Source organism: Citrus clementina, unplaced genomic scaffold (assembly GCF_000493195.1).
Source record: "Citrus clementina cultivar Clemenules unplaced genomic scaffold, Citrus_clementina_v1.0 scaffold_3, whole genome shotgun sequence".
NCBI classification, from domain to species: domain Eukaryota; kingdom Viridiplantae; phylum Streptophyta; class Magnoliopsida; order Sapindales; family Rutaceae; genus Citrus; species Citrus x clementina.
Window position 1 is genome coordinate 40,619,543 of NW_006262339.1, and position 16,888 is coordinate 40,636,430.

Consider the following 16,888-nt stretch of genomic DNA (forward strand, 5'->3'; position numbering starts at 1 on the left):
TGACAGTTTTTACACAAAATCGTCATTAAAAGTAACTAAAAGTAAAACTATATTTTAACTTGACACTTAATGATTGTTATATAATTTAACCGTCGTTGTAAATATTACACATTAATGACTATTTTTATACAGAACTGTCATTAAAAGTAATTTTACCTAGACATTTAATAATTGTTATATAATAAAATGGTCATTGTAAATATTAGATATTATGACGATTCATATAATAACGGTTATCAAATACTTTTAATGACGGTTGTAAAGAAAAACCGTCATAATATATGAGTCATTGTTTTGCATTTTTGTAGTCGTGTTTTTACCCAAGGGTTTGGGGTTAATTCACTATAAGAAAACAAGTAATAGATGACAGACAGTTTGTGACAGATTCGTAAAAAAATTATTTATATTATAAAAATATGATAGACTCGTGATATAATTTCAGTTCTGGATTAATGATGATTTTATGATAAAATTATTGTCTATCAAGAATTCATTTATACAAATTTATTCCATCAAGAAATTATGGTAATTTCAATATAATTTGTGCTGCTACTTAATTATTCATTTTTTTCCCACTTTGTGTCTGTATGTGTGTGTGTTCTTGTAGTGTTTGTGAACGGGAAGTTCTGCAAGGACCCCAAGCTTGCGAGAGCTGAAGATTTCTTCTTCTCAGGGCTAGACAAGCCTGGCAACACAGCAAATTGACTTGGTGTTGATGAAACAGATGCAAATGTTTAGCAGATTCCAGGACTCAACACCCTTGGCATATCAGCATTCCGCATTGACTATGCGCCATACGGCCAAAGGCCACCTCACATTCACCCCCGTGCCAGTGAAATCCTGCTGGTCCTGGAAGGAACTCTTCATGTCGGTTTTGTGACATCAGACCAGCTAAATAACAAACTCATCGCAAAAGTTCTGAATAAGGGAGATGTTTTTGTGTTTCCAAAAGGTTTGATTTACTTCCAATTTAACATTGGAAAAACAAAAGCAGTTGCCTATTCTGCTCTAAACAGCCAGTTCCCCGGTGAAATTACCATAGCCGACACGGTCTTTGGAACTTGTGCGATGAGTTTGTTATTTAGCTGGTCTGATGTCACAAAACCGACATGAAGAGTTCCTTCCAGGACCAGCAGGATTTCACTGGCATGGGGGTGAACGTGAGGTGGCCTTTGGCCGTATGGCGCATAGTCAATGCGGAATGCTGATATGCCAAGGGTGTTGAGTCCTGGAATCTGCTCAACATTTGCATCTGTTTCATCAACACCAAGTCGATTTGCTGTGTTGCCAGGCTTGTCTAGCCCTGAGAAGAAGAAATCTTCAGCTCTCGCAAGCTTGGGGTCCTTGCAGAACTTCCCGTTCACAAACACTACAAGAACACACACACATACAGACACAAAGTGGGAAAAAAATGAATAATTAAGTAGCAGCACAAATTATATTGAAAATTATATGTTTCATCAGTTCAGCTTATGTACCACCATCCTTGGGGTCATTGATGGCTACAAAGATATCTTGAAGCGGGCTGGGGTCAGAGGCTGAGGCCAAAGAAGAAGCCAAAGCTAAGAGAGCAAAACCTATAAGAAATTGAATTGCCTTCATGGTGATTAATTAACAGGATGTACCTATCTCAAAACTTTAATCAAGTGTTGTGATTTGAGAATCTTGGGAGGGAAACTAGACTATTTATAGAACGGAGTCCATGAACGAGTTTGTGTGTTCAATTAATAGTCCTCGAAGCAGGTCAAGACTTGCTGAGTCCTCAGTGCTTATCTTTGTAATGTTTTGCGGTCCTCATTTTCGTTTTTCTTTTTAAAATTTACGTGTAGAACTTGTTCGGTGGTACACATCTTAAATATAAATAGCAAACATACGAAACAAAGTCTGGCTGATAGTGATAAAATCCAAAACAGGTTAGACACGTTTGCGCCAATCTTCAAAACGAACCGTAAAATATAATAAGAAACAATATTTTACGCATTTTCCAAAGCATAATTAAAATATAATTTTTTTCATTGGAAAGAAACGAATTGAAGAATTTATGAAAATGGGTGAGAAAGAAATTCATGTCTCTGGCAAGCAGACTAGCAGTTGGACGTCGTGTTCTGTAGATATCGATGTTACCGGACTTGTTTGGTTTGTTGTTGGGCTTAATGAAGAAGCATTATTAGCCTTTTTTCCTTTTTCATAGCAATTTTCGTAGCTGCTTTAACCATTTTTAGTTCTATAAATGCTTTACGAAGTCAATGATGCACATGTTTTTTTCATTACGTGTTAAAGTCACAGATCATCTGCTTCAAAACGTTAAGACTAGGATCAGGAGGAACCAAATTCTTCCATCTTATTTTCAGCGGTCACGTTAATTAGAGCCTGGAGTCGGCACGTTTCGTTAGTGATATCCTTTTACAATGTCAATTGATATATATCATTTCAACTTTAAAAGCTAATTTTAATATTGAATAATTTTTTTTAAAAATCCCTTTTAGTAAAATCATGTAGATTTTGAAAAGTAAAAAAAGAGTAGTTTTTTAAAATTTTATTTTGATAAACACTTTTATACTTAATACAATTTCATATATATCCTTATATATAAGAGAAAAATCCAAAATCATCCTTATTAATTAAAAATAAAATTATTAATTTGAAAGAGATTATTATTATTATTACCAATTATATTGAGATAACAAAATAAAAATAAAATTAATAATATAAAACATTTATTTTAGTTATCAATTATTATATAGACACAACTAAAAATATTTTATTTATATGTTTATAAATGTGTAAATAAATTTTATTCAACAAATTTTCTCTTCAATCATTTACATTCTTACATCATTTTAATAGTAAGATTTACCAAATAAATACGACTACTTTTAGAACTCACAACATTGTAGCAAATGGCTAACCAATTGTTGAAAACGACAAACTAATAATTTCCAGAAAGCATGTTCTACAAAGGGTTGTTAAAATGATGATTCTGAAAAATAACGATGAATCGTTTACTGAAAACGGTGATTCGATAATTTTTAGATTGTAACTGTGAGCCATTTAACAAGAACGGATAGCCAAAATTTGTTTTGCAAGTCTTTGGAAATAAACAGCTAACCGATAACTTCAAACGGTGAACCGATTATTTAAAATCTTAGCTTAACGGTCATTTGGACTAGTCAAAATGGTTAGCCGATAGCAGTTAACGACGATCCGATTTCTCCCAGAAAGTCAACAACGGCTTGTTTTCAGCTTCAACTATAAAATGACTCAATCAAATTCAAATGAGAGGTGATCCAAGAGTTATCATTGAGCTTGCAACTGAGAATACAACCTTTATTGAGCCTTAAACTTATTCTTGTTTCATTTATTCACACTTTGAGATTTCATTTGTAATCATATATATTGTGTGAGTGAAAATTTATTTGTAATATTCTTTACTTTGAGTCATTGTAAGTGTTGGGATAGACTTGAATTAAGAGATTGGGGATAATCTCTTAGTGTAAAGGTTTATTGACACATTTAAAGTCAATTGTAAGTGTTCTTGAAGCCTTGGAGGCTTGATTAGTGGAATCCTCAAAGCCGACGAGCTTGGATGCGTGGACGTGGGCAGGGTTGGCCGAACCACGTAAAAATCTCTGTGTTTGATTTTCTCTTCCCTTATCTTTTTTAATTTTGTGCTTTGATTGATTTTATTATTATTGTGTGGTTTTGTTTGTTTAAAGTTTTAGAAACCCAATTCACCCCCCCCCCCTCTTGGGTTGCCTAACTAGTATTTCAAACAAAACAAAAACTTGCAAACATAACATAAAACTAGTAAATCAACACTAACTATATATATATATATATATATATATTGGAAATGAAACATAAGACTTGTAAAAAGAATGTAAAATATATAAATTACTATAAAATAGTAAATTGATGTATTATTGGTAAATAAAATGAAAACTTATAAATATAACGTAAAACAAGTAAATCAACATTAAATGTAAAATAAAACATATAGTTTGTACATTATGCCTAAAACTTATGAATAAAAGGCAAAATAAGTAAATTAATATAAGAGTTACTGCAAAAAAAAAAAATCACAATTGTAAAATAAAACTCGTTAGAATGTTTATTATCTTATATATTTATTGATTTTTTAATTTAAATTGAGTAATGTTAGTTTTGCAATTATGTAATACATGTGTTGTTTTATTAAGTATGAAATTTATTAGGGGTGTTTGCGGATCAGATTTTACGGATTTGACATCAATCCATATCTTATCCATGATTTTATAGATTATAAATTTTCAATCCAATCCAATTCACGAATTGGTGAAATTTAATCCAAATTCAATCAATACGTCTGCAGATTAGGTATGGATTTGACCCAATCTATATTTAATCCCCTATTTTGCGGATTGGTTTGCAGATTGAAAATTTTTAATTCTGTCCAATCCACGAACTAACTAAATAAAAAATCAATATAAAAATAATTTTACTACTGGTCAAATTTAAAATTAAATAAGATTAAAATATATTTATTGTTTAAATAAAGCTAAAAAAAAATTTAAACTTTCAAAATATAACACACCAAAAAGAAAATAAAAATCATTTGTTTAGATCAGTACATGAAAAATAACTGTTTAGGAAACTATATTTGTTTGTTTAATTATTTTTTATTTTATATATTATCGGATAAGATATAATATAGTGTTAATGTAACTATATTTCAACTTATTTATTTACTAGTAAGTACTAATGCTATATTTACAAGTTTTATTTTTTAATTAAATAAATACTTTTATTTTTTTACTGATTCACATATTTTTGCGGATTTACAGAAGTAAATTCATATCCAATCCACCAATTGCGGATTATCAAATTTTCAATTCAATCCAATTCAATCCATCAATCTACAGATCGGATTTTTACCTATCGGACAAATTGAGTGGATCATATTGGATTCTGAACACCCCCAAAATTTATGATCAAAATCGAATTTTGAAAAAAATTATTATTTTAATATTTTTCATAGTTGTTGTAAAATGAGGTTATTTTGCATCTTTCTACACTTCCTCTAGAACAATCCTAAATGGTCTTCAAATACAAGTAAAAAGTTTGAAATAACATAAAGTATGTATAATACTCCAAATTAGATCTAATTTTATTGATAAATCATATGTATGTCTAAAAATATAAGAATATTTTTTTATTTTGTTTTTACTTGATCCACATCAAGATAAATAATTGCGTTTAATTAACATGTGTAATAAATGGATATCGTTATAGAAGATGGGGAAAAAAAGTACAATAATGCTACATATCCCAAATATTAATCCCAAAACTCATCCCAAGTGATGTGGCAGCTGACATGGCATCCAACTTATAAATTTATTCTAAATTAAAATAGACCCCTCTAAAATACTTTATTTTAAAGTAAATCCCTTTTACAACTAAAAGTCTTTTGCTCTATCGTTTTTGGCCTGGCTGCAAACTGAACGAACAGAGACGAATAGAGAGAGTAAGTTCAGGGAGAGCAAAGTTTTCGGTTTCTTCTCACTCATGACAAGTTCGTTCTTTTACCAAACTATTTTACTAGCACTCAACAATATCATGTATTTATTGATTCCTTTTTGTTTATTTTTTTATTATTTATCATGTATTTACATTATTTTTTTGTGATTGAGATAGCATATTTTGGTCAAAAGAATAAGAGGACTGATGGCGGTGTATAGATCTGGTAAAAGATGGTTGTATTCGATGGTATCATCTCATCGCTTTCCAATCTGCTTGGTTAGTCTGTGGCCTTTTGTATTATTGCTTTTGTTTTCTAATTGATTTTGATTTTCCTTCCTAAATACAAATAATAAGAATAAAGATTTCATTTTTCGGTTGCTAGATTTTGTATTGAATAATTTTCTTCCTCTTTATCAAGTAACTAAAAAGTTTTTAATTTTTGTGTTTTACACATATTACACTTAAAACGTCTTTACTTTTATTGCATTATGCTCTTGTTCATTTATTTTGTGTTAAATAATCATGTGTATTGTATAATTTCTCCACTTTTTTTTTTTATTTAATGCTATAATTTAATCTAGGTCATGTTGAAGATCACTTTTTTTATTTTGTTTCACCCTGATTGCTCCAGTGGTTCAGCTTGCGTGTTTTGGAGAAAAAATTGTCCAGTTATCGGCATTAGTTTTTAATGCCAAATTGCAGTTCATAGAGTAGACAGTGAGGAGGTTGCACAAGCTGAAGTGCTCTTTGTGCTAGAATGGGCAAGAAAGCAGAGTTATATGACAGAAAGTTAATAGATTTCGTCCAGTGATTATTCATATTCAATAGTTAGTAGCAATTAACATAGGGAAGAAAATAAATTAACATTGTAATTTATTTCAATGAAACCCAAGAGAAAGGTTTCTTCTGTAAACTCAATATGTACTGAAAATTAATCTACACTTAATTAGCTTTGCCATTCGAAGAGAAATTTTTCAGCAATATTCATTCGCATTATTATAAAAAATTGAAGATGTACTTCAGTCCTAACTAAAATGTTCACTCTTTTTTTTCTTTTAAAGGAAAATTCATTAACTATAAGAACATAAAATCACAAAGACATAACATCTGGATTGTATTGTTACTATAAAATTGCAATAGCTCAACCTATAATCATCCATGCAATTAAAAATCCATAATTCATCATAAATTTCAGAGCAAAAACTGAACCGTGAAAGTAATTTAACAATAATCTAACATTATTGTTTGATAACATAATGTTTTCAAATAATTCTTGTACTCCATCTTTTTATGTTTGGCTTCTTGCTAGATACTTCAATCTCTTTACAACTCTCGAGTGACCTGCATACGTTACAAAGGATTAGTTAAAAAGAAAAAGCTAAAGATTTGTAACTATGAGAAAAGATATTATTTATTTATCTATGTAGTACCCTAAATATAAAAAAAATGACATCAACCTAATGACAATAAGAATAACATACTCCTCATAATTATATACCAAGCAAAAAGAATAAAAACACATTACCTGCATTGGATTATCAGAAGTAACCATTGCATGAGTGGTGTTGTTCTCCAATCCATATCTTTGTGTTTCACTACTTATCATTTGAGATCCCTTGAATAAAATAATATGTAGGAATTATAAGTAATGTATAATAAAATATTTGATAAGCATTTTGGATAAAATTTATTAATTTCATACCTTGGTCGTTTTCTTTTGCTTTTTTCTCTGAATAATTTGCTCGACCTTAGACTGCCTTCGTTTGTAAGGTGGAGGACCTTTACTTCTAACTGCTAGTGGAGAAAGAATTTTACCATTATGACTGCCACGAACCTCCCCATATTTTGTTGTGCCATGAGCTATATTACTTCCACGTTGACTAATTTCACCCCCACCTCCATTTAGCATTAGTTTTGCTTTCAAATAATCTAATACCTCCAACACCATATTGCAATTATTCTCATTATTAGTCGCTAGTTCAGCTACATCATAAAAAAAGTTGCACATCTTATCAAATCTAAGTCCTTCAGGTTTTATGCTCCAATTGTCATTACTTACTTTCACCTCAGTGTGACATCTTTTTATATCCTTTCTCCATCGCCTCAAAATATACTGTTCTGGAATAGAAAATATTTCTTTATGAATAAGCACTGCAATGATGTGTCAACATAATATTCCCTTAAACTCAAATAGTCGACACTTACAATTAATCTCACAATTAACCTCATTAAAAGAAACTTCAAAAGGGTCACGACGATGATTCTCTCCAATTTTAACATCTTCAACTACTACAAACTTTGAAGTTAAAATATTTGTTTGACATGAAAATATCTCACAAAAGATTTTTCCTTTTAACTCTTGCTGAAATTCTCTGAATTTTTCCATTGTATAAGTATCTCGGAATTGCTGCTCCATGGCATAATGAGTAACACAAGGGATATTAGAATTCAAATCATTAAAATCGGCATGATTTTCTTTTTCCACCTTGTCCCGTAGTGCATTTCCATATTGTTCAACAAATTATTTTAGAGGAGTTTTTGAATTTACATACCCATCAAAGAATGCATGCATACTCTCACTGCGTTGTGTTGTAGACATTCCTGCCCAAAATATATCCTTCACATATGCTGGAACCCAATATTGCCTCTCATCATACAAGTTTTGCAACCATTCATTGTTATTAAGATTATATTTTTCAATGAACACCATCCAACGTTCATCAAAATCAGAAGGTATTAAATAATCATAAACAATATTCTGCATAGTCAACTTGATCACTTCATATTTCTTGTAACCTTTCAATTTTTCTGGAAACTTTTTCATTATATGCCACAAACACCACCTATGTTGCGCATGCGGAAAGACAACTTCAATCGCCTTTTGCATGGCCTTATCTTGATAAGTGATTATGGCATTTGGAGCACAACCAGACATACATTTAAGCCAAGATCGAAAAAGCCATACATATGTGTCAATGTCCTCGTTAGAAATCAAACCACATCCTAATAATGTTGATTGTCCATGATGATTGACCCCAACAAAAGCAGCAAATGGTATATCATATTTATTTGTTAGATAGGTTGAGTCAAATGTAATAACATCACCAAATTCTTTATTCACTGCTCTACTTCTTGCATCAGCCCAAAATAAATTTTTCAACCGAGCATCTTCATCTAAATCCACCATATAAAAAAAATTGGAGTTTCCATTTTGCATTTTTAAGAAATAATCAAGAACTGCAGAAGCATCACCATCCCCAAGCCGTAAGCGCCTTACTTTGTGTAAATGATTCCTACAATCTTTTTCTAGGAAAGTTAAATTCTCATGTCCTCCTGCTTCAACCACCAAAGAATTAAAGCTTTTATTCGGTCTTATTCCTGCTTGATCATTCAAATCCAACTTTCTTTGAACAAACAACTTCATTACCCTGTTGGTTTTCAGAAAACGAGCCTTACTTGGTGTGTTTAACTCATGATTATGCTCATATGTAATGGATTTGACCTCCCACTTTCTGTCCAAGCATGTTGTTGCCCTTACTTTAGCCTTACAATTTGTTTTGGATGTTGGTTGTAATTTAAAAGGCTGGTTCGATAAAGATTTTGCCTTGCTGCTGCGTGAACATGAAAATGTCACATATTTTAACTCTCCATCGTCTCCTTTGCTAGAGGTTCTTTTAATAATTTCGAATCCCATTATCTTCGCATACATCTTGTAGAACTCAAACAAATTTTGAGTTGTATCAAAAACCATGCCAATTTTTGGCTCAATAATTTCTTCTGCATTTGGTTCATTACTTATATCGTTCTCGTCATCAACCTGATTTAAATAAAGCAAAAATATCCAACTAATTAAAATCATCGTCAATTAATACAAATTAGAAACATATTAATACAAGGTATAAAAAAATAAGAATAAAAATTAAAAAATTCACCTCATCAGTAATGATTTCTAGGGAGTTTTCTATTTCTTTTGACTCCAAATCCGTCATCTCAACTGAAGGTTTTGTTCTTCCTAAAGTTCTTGTCTCTGTTCATTCAGTTTGCAGCCAAGCAATTCAAATTCCATCAATTCATTTTTTCTTTTCAAGAAGTGCAGATTGTTGAGTGCTAATAAAATAGTTTGGTAGGAATTACAAACCTGTCATGAGTGAGAAGACTTTGTTCTCCCTGAACTTTCTCTCTAATTTGCAGCCAAGCCAAAATACGATAGGACAAACCTGTTCAATTTGCAGCCAGACCAAATTTGCAGCCAGGTCGAAAACGATAGGGCAAAAGACTTTTAGTTGTAAAAGGGATTTACTTTAAAATAAAGTATTTTAGAGGGGTCTATTTTAATTTAGAATAAATTTATAAGTTTGATGCCATATCAGCTGCCACATCACTTGGGATGAGTTTTGAGATTAATATTTGAGATATGTAGCATTATTGAAAAAAGTATACAAATTTCCTATAATAAATCTAGAATTTATGGTAACTAATTCAATAAAACTTATTCCACTCCTACCCCCAACACTCCCCCACCTCCCTCAAATTCGAACAGCTCATCCTGACCCTCGCCCACCACAAACGCTACCAGTCCATGTGGAAGACCATCGAACTCATGAAACCCTACAACCTCTCCGTCTCTCCTCAAACTCTAATACTGTTGAGGTTTTTAATAAGTGTACCGCTTTCAATTGTCAGCAGTGTGTTCTTTTGTATAATTCATTGCTGTTTGCTTTGTGTGAAGTCAAGTTGTTTTATGGTGCTTATGGTTTGATTAGGAGGATGATTAGAAAAGGGTTTGTCCCTGACAAGTGGACGTACGCGATTCTTGTTAATGCTTGGTGTTCTTCTGGGAAAATGAGCGAGGCACGAGTTTTTGCAGGAGATGAGTGATAAAGGGTTCAACCCGCCTGTTCGAGGTCGTGATTTGTTGGTTCAAGGGTTGTTGAATGCCGGTTATTTAGAGTCTGCTAAACAGATGGTTAATAAAATGATTAAACAAGGGTCTGATCCGGATTTGGAAACCTTTAATTCGTTGATTGAGACGATATGTAAATCCGGGGAGGTTGAGTTTTGTGTTGAGATGTATTATAGTGTATGTAAGTTAGGTTCGTGCGCTGATGTGAGTACGTATAAGATTTTGATTCCAGCAGTTTCAAAGGCGGGTATGATTGATGAGGCTTTTAGATTGCTGCATAATTTGGTTGAGGATGGTCACAACCCATTCCCAAGCTTGTATGCTCCTATTATTAAAGGGGCTTTTAGGAGGGGCCAGTTTGATGATGCATTTTGTTTCTTTAGTGAGATCAAGATTAAGGGGCATCCTCCAAATAGGCCGGTTTATACAACGTTGATAACAATGTGTGGGCGCGGGGGAAGATTTGTTGAGGCGGCAAATTATTTGATGGAAATGACTGAGATGGGGTTGACTCCAATTTCCAGGTGCTTTGATTTGGTTACTGATGGGCTGAAGAATTGTGGGAAGCATGATTTGGCTGAGAAGATAGAGCAGTTAGAGGTATCCCTTCGGTCTGTTTGATGCATGTCAATTAGCAGTTGAAGACGATTCTTTAAAAGAATTTGCATGAATCGAAAAGAATGCTTTTAGATCTCCGCGTTTCCACTCCAGAATGATGTGAGTTCTTCATATGAGAAGTTAGCTACTTGTTGAATTTCAGGTTCCATTTGTTTTTGGCACGTCAGTATTGTTAATAAATTCTTGTTAATATGTTTGTCAAGTTGTTCAATTTATTTAGTATTACAGCATCCCGTAGATTGTTGCCTTTTTTCCATGAAATATTTGTTCAATTTATTTAGTACTTTAGTCTCAATGAAGCATGTTGGGGAATTAATGTAGAAATAGGGGTCTTGGTTGTTTTTTCAATTATGTGGATGAAGCTTTGACTTAGGAACCACTACTGTAGTCTAAAGAATATCGTTTTCTTCTATATCGATGTGATTAACTGGGTGATTTTTGTCAAAGGTGTTTGAAAGTTTTCTGTTGCTGAAATCTTTCGGTTTATTTGTTGCATGAAGCATGTTGGCGAATCAATGTAGAAACAGGAATCTTGATTCTTTCTTTAATTATGTGGATGAAGCTTTGATCTAGGAACTTCTTCTCTAGTCTTAATAATATTATCTTCTTCTATATGGTTATGATTAACTGGGTGATCTTTGTCAAAGGTGTCTGAAAGTTTTCTGTTTCTGAAATCTTTCGGTTTTATTTGTTGCAGATGACAACCTCTATTTATTCCTATGCCCAAACATGAAACAACTTCGGGTAGTTAGGAAAAATATTTTTGTGAGACTAAAATCCATAAATATATGGAGCATCACCTCTGTATTTGGAGAGCCGTGAGAGATCAACTAGTCAGAGGTTAAAAGGGTTTGGGATCCTGTTACAATGTTTTTAGGTTTTGTTTGGGAAATTGTGCAGTTTCAACTTGGTTATTTAGCTTTGCTTCTTCGGTTATCTGCTACTCTGTGTACGTGGGTTGCTTATTTATAAGCACTTCTCATTGCTTCATTTCTAATATAGAATGAACCCAAAATTATGTATGATAGAACCAATGTTACAAAGATAGTTCTGGCCTGTTTTGGAGAGGTGGTGCCAATTTTAGTTCTTATTTTATTTGCTTACAATGATTTTTGGACTTCTGTTTTATGGGAGAAATCCACAAAGGCAGTCTTTTGAAACAGCAATTGCATACTCGTGGCGTGAATGCAGTGACGTCTCTTCAGTATTTTCACATCTTTTTATGCCATAACCGAGAAAGAGCTTACTGGACCGAAGACCATGGTGTCGCTCAAATATTGTCTTAGAATTCCTACTATTGACTTGTATATAAACCCACTTTTGGCTGGTGAAGAGTTAAAAGGAGAATGTACTAGACTCGCATATAAATTATAAATTATAAGCTTTGTCGGAATCTACGTTCTTTTGGCTTTTGGTCGTTTTCCACCCCAGCACGCCGTTATTTATTTTTAAGAAACAATGGTCACTGTGATTGTTGTCTTTTCTGGCTTTGTCTAGTGTTTTTCAGAGTAATAAATAGTTTGATTGATGGACTGTTGGACTGTTGGACTTGGTATTGGAATTTGGATTGACGCGGGATTAGGATTCTCTCGTGACGCAAAGGCTGTTGGCTCGGAGAAATGATTACTTTGAACATTTTTCGCATGCATGCATTCTATGATTTTTCATTTGCTTGACTTTGTTGTTCATCCAAATGAAATCAAATACTCATTTGGTATGATAGAATCAATGGGCAATCATTTTTATGTTAAGCTTAAAAAATAGGTTATCTTTGCATAACTATATTTTTATAGTTTCTGTTTCTGTGCTTTGTGCTTTCAACTACCGATGATGAACCGCCTACTACTTCATAACAATGTATGTTATACTGACAATATTTTCCGTGGCTCCTTTCATTTATTTATTTATTTATTAAAATTGATATTTTTTTTATCTTTTCGTTTTCGACAAGGAAGGTAATTGAGATGTTTAACGAAGGGATGATGTTTTCCTTTAAAAGAATAAATAAATAAATAAAAGACAAAATTTTATGCCATGGGGACAAAATGCCACATGAGGAGAAATGCACGCCACTAAATTTGGGATAATAATTTAATTTGAATTGACATCTAAAACAGTTGTAGGCTAACCAATATTTCTACAAAAAAAAAAAAAAAAAATTCAGAGTTATTGGTAGCGTTTTGTCTTTAATTTTCTGAACTCTGCGCAGCTGGTGTAATAGTCTTTGTTGCTCTTCTCTTTGCGGCTAAGGAGCCTAGAGAGATGGAGTGAAGCTGAGCACGAACTAGGAAAGTGGAAATGTTGAGCGTTAACATACGTTGTGGGTGATTTGGTACTCTCACTCCTTAAAAGAGATCAGATGTTTAAATCTCGTTCTCGTATGAAGTCACCACTTGGACCAGCACTATACCCTTTACGGACCGATCCGGTGCGAGCGGAGATTAGTATGGGTTGTGGTACAGGCTTAAAAGTGCCTCCATAATTGAGACCCACTCAGGACCACCTTGTAGTTCAAAAAAAAAAAAAATACGACTACAATCTATATCTCATGGTCCCAAAACATCCTACCAATCAATGCAATTATCAAAAATGAGATTCACACCACATTCAGCACTACAAATAGCACCGAACGGTGCATTTTGAGGTAACTATAAATCACCACTGAATCGACAATTGCAACATACACTGTTCACAACACGCTCTTTCGCTCTCTCCATCACACACCGCAAATCTCACCAAGCCACCAATATCACCACGCTCCGTTCTTCCTCGGCAGGCTCCGTTCTTACCGTCGGCTCTCGCTCTCTCTCTCCCCTTCAAATCCAGCAGCGTGGGTCACTTTCTCTCTCTCCCCTCCAAGTCCACTAGTCGTGGGCACTCTCTCTCTCCCTTCCAAGTCCACTAGTCGTGGGTCACTCTCTCTTCCCACTAAATCTAGCAACCGCAGGTCACTCTCTCTGTCTCCCCTCCAAAATCCAGCAGCGTGGGTCACACTCTCTCTCCCCCTCCAAACCCAACGGCCGTGAGTCACTCTCTCCCTCCTTCAAATCCAGCAGCCAGGGTCACTCTTTTTTCCTCCGAAATCCACAGCAGCCGTGGGTCACAGCTGCCATTGTGTCGTTGTCGACAGCTGTCGTAATCGACTTCTGAAGGTAATTTGCTTCCTTAGAATATCCTTATTTTAATAATTTACTAGTTAGAAACTTAAAGTATAACCAGGTATTTTCCTACACTAATTTTTTATGCACCAGTGTAAATAGCTATCTCAATTCTGTATTCTGAGTAAAATGCTGGATCTAAGATATTATTTGCTTTTGTGGTGAAAATTTGGCTGCCAGAAGAAGCAACAATCATTAAACTTAATGAGCCAATGTCATTGACTTTTGCTCTGAGATACATGAATTCATTCACAAGGGCTACACCATTGTCGAATACTGTTACTACCAGCCTGTCTTCAGAACTGCCTGTTGTGGTCGAGTAAAAGATTGCTGAGATGGGTTATATTAGATTCTACTTGGCTCCCAATACAGAAGAAGATGAGGATGAGACCAAGCCTCTAGCTTAAGTGTCATTTGGCACATAGGCTATGGCATTTTTTTGAATCAAATTACTCCTATATTTTAAGTTTGCTTTTAGAATATTTCTCGTAAATTTTCATGTTGAAAAACCAAGCATTTAGTTCAGTAGATTGATAAAAATTCATTTCTTGTGCTTGCCTTTTTTATCTTAGTACTGTTCTACATGTAATTGATTCATTTGGCTTTGTTGCTTTGAAATGTAGGCTTTAATTGAGTTGAAATTTTCAGAAATTTATCAAAAATGAACCATAAACAAAAACTTCAGATTGTTTGCTTATTATAACAATGGCAAAGTTATAGAAGATAGCATTATATTGGGTGACAAAATGTTCTTATGGATGATCCTGATTAAATTGTGTATTTCACAATGTAATTACTTGTTGATCAATTTAATTGAATTGATTAACACATTGGTTTGAGTTTTAATACTACTGCTCAGTTTTTGGGTTAATCGAAGATTGCAATTTTGCAGGAACTGGTAAATTGGACACGATAACAAAAAACTCTCACGTATTACCGAAATGATAGCTGTGATACTTCAGCCCTTATGAATAGTACACAATGGTTGCAAGCAAATTAATTAATTCATAACTTGTAAATAAATAAACCCAAAAAAAAAATTAAATGATGGATAATATGAAGGAATCAAATCCAGATTTTTCCTGCAACAAACTTCCCGGAAACAAAATTTGGTGATATTCCTCAAACTGAGAACACAACCTAGTGCTATTTCCTTTGTTTGAGGTTTCTTTGTTTTTCAACATTGATCTAGCTATCTTGTTGCTTTTGTTAATGTGGACAAAACAAATTAATAGTGTTTAAATTAATTCCTACATATGTATTGGCGAAAATCATTTGCTCTGTTTCTTGGCTTCATTGTAGAGGACGACCCCAATTATGGTGAGAGTCCAGCCAGACATCCCAGTTATAGATACCGGATTTCTGAATATATGAATTGATACAACCACTGCAATAGCTCCTTTTGCAGTTCCAAGAACCTGAAAGCCAAACGCACTTGGTATGTCTTAAAATGATGTACTTGATTGAACTAAATTCACAAAAATATTACTTAAAGAGTTAAGGCATTGGCGTTCTTAGTGACCAAAAAATTGGTCAAAATGACAAAATATGCAAGGAATTGAAGATCAGATACCATAAGAACTCCACATCTTGTTTAGCAAGTGCAATTGTGATTCCAACTACAACGTTTTCCATTATTAGTACAGCAGGAAGAAGGGACATAGCAGCTACTGGAGCCATGTCCATGAGAAGGTTCATAGAATTAAACGTTTCTTTGAGACATCAACCAAAGTACAGAATAGGTAACAAAAGTACAAGTGAAAAATGTTCAGATTTCAAGTAGGTAAGCTCAAAGAAATCTGATATACTTTAGAGGAGAGCAAAATCCTTTGTAGGACTGTCTGAAGTGCCCAAGCTGGGATGTCTGGCTATAAGTCTTACCCCACTGGCAATAATAACGCCAGTAACAACAGGAATAAAGGTCACATAAGTAAGCCAGCCCTCCCTCTTGAGGGTCATCAAATGAGCAAAAACCGCTGTGAAAAACGGCGTTGTAGCCCACACAGCCTGATTAAACAACACTGGGAGAGTGAAGCTGCTAGTCAAATTTTTGAGACAGCTGAGAGAGTGAGGTGTCATGAGAGATGCAATTGACGGAGAAGAGAGAGAGGAAGCCGATGGTGAGAATGGTGTGGAAGAGTGGAGCATGGTGAGATTGGTGGCTTCGTGAGATTTGTGGTGCGAGGGAGAGAGGGACAGAGCGTGTGTGTTATGAACGGTGCGTGTGTGTTGTAATTGTCAATCCACAGTGACAATTTATACTTACCTTAAAACACGCTGTACGGCGCCATCTGTGGTGCTAAATGTTGTGTGAATATCGTTATTAATGTAATTATAGTTACCAAGCCTAAAAAATTATTGCTTTTGCTTAGTCACGGCTGGTTGTAAGTTATTCTCTATACAAAAATATGCAAAAAGTAGTTACAGGACGGTGGACCCACTTAATTTTTATATGGACGGTAAGTAACACAAATTATAATTTAGCAAAACTAAAAAATTATAGGAAAGAAAGAATTTTTTTTTTTTTTTTTAGCTAAATGATTAGAATACATTTACTCATAATTACCAAAGCAGAAATTAAGTGATAATTAAGGGCTGGTGAAACATTTAATTTCAAACCACTAAATTTGAGAGCTACAACAATAAGAGAAGTTAAGTAACAATTAAGTGCTTATAAACGATAACTTTTACTATAGGTAAAGGACTTATG

The 16,888-nt window shown here is 33.7% G+C and overlaps 1 protein-coding gene and 2 pseudogenes across 1 annotated transcript; 1 reads left to right on the plus strand and 2 right to left on the minus strand.

The window, feature by feature from the left end:
- The window catches only part of LOC18049407, a 36,038-nt pseudogene extending 24,987 nt beyond the window's left edge, over window positions 1-11,051 (plus strand).
- LOC18049406 (germin-like protein subfamily 1 member 13) lies at window positions 582-1,641 on the minus strand. Its single transcript, XM_006443239.2, has 2 exons — window positions 1,479-1,641; window positions 582-1,369 (listed from the first exon to the last, which is right to left on the minus strand). The coding sequence occupies exons 1-2, from the start codon at window positions 1,600-1,602 to the stop codon at window positions 999-1,001; spliced, it is 495 nt and encodes a 164-aa protein (XP_006443302.2). The 5' UTR covers window positions 1,603-1,641; the 3' UTR covers window positions 582-998.
- Window positions 11,052-15,449: 4,398 nt separating the features above from the next.
- Window positions 15,450-16,326, minus strand: LOC112099980 (annotated as a pseudogene).
- Between the last annotated feature and the right edge of the window lie 562 nt (window positions 16,327-16,888).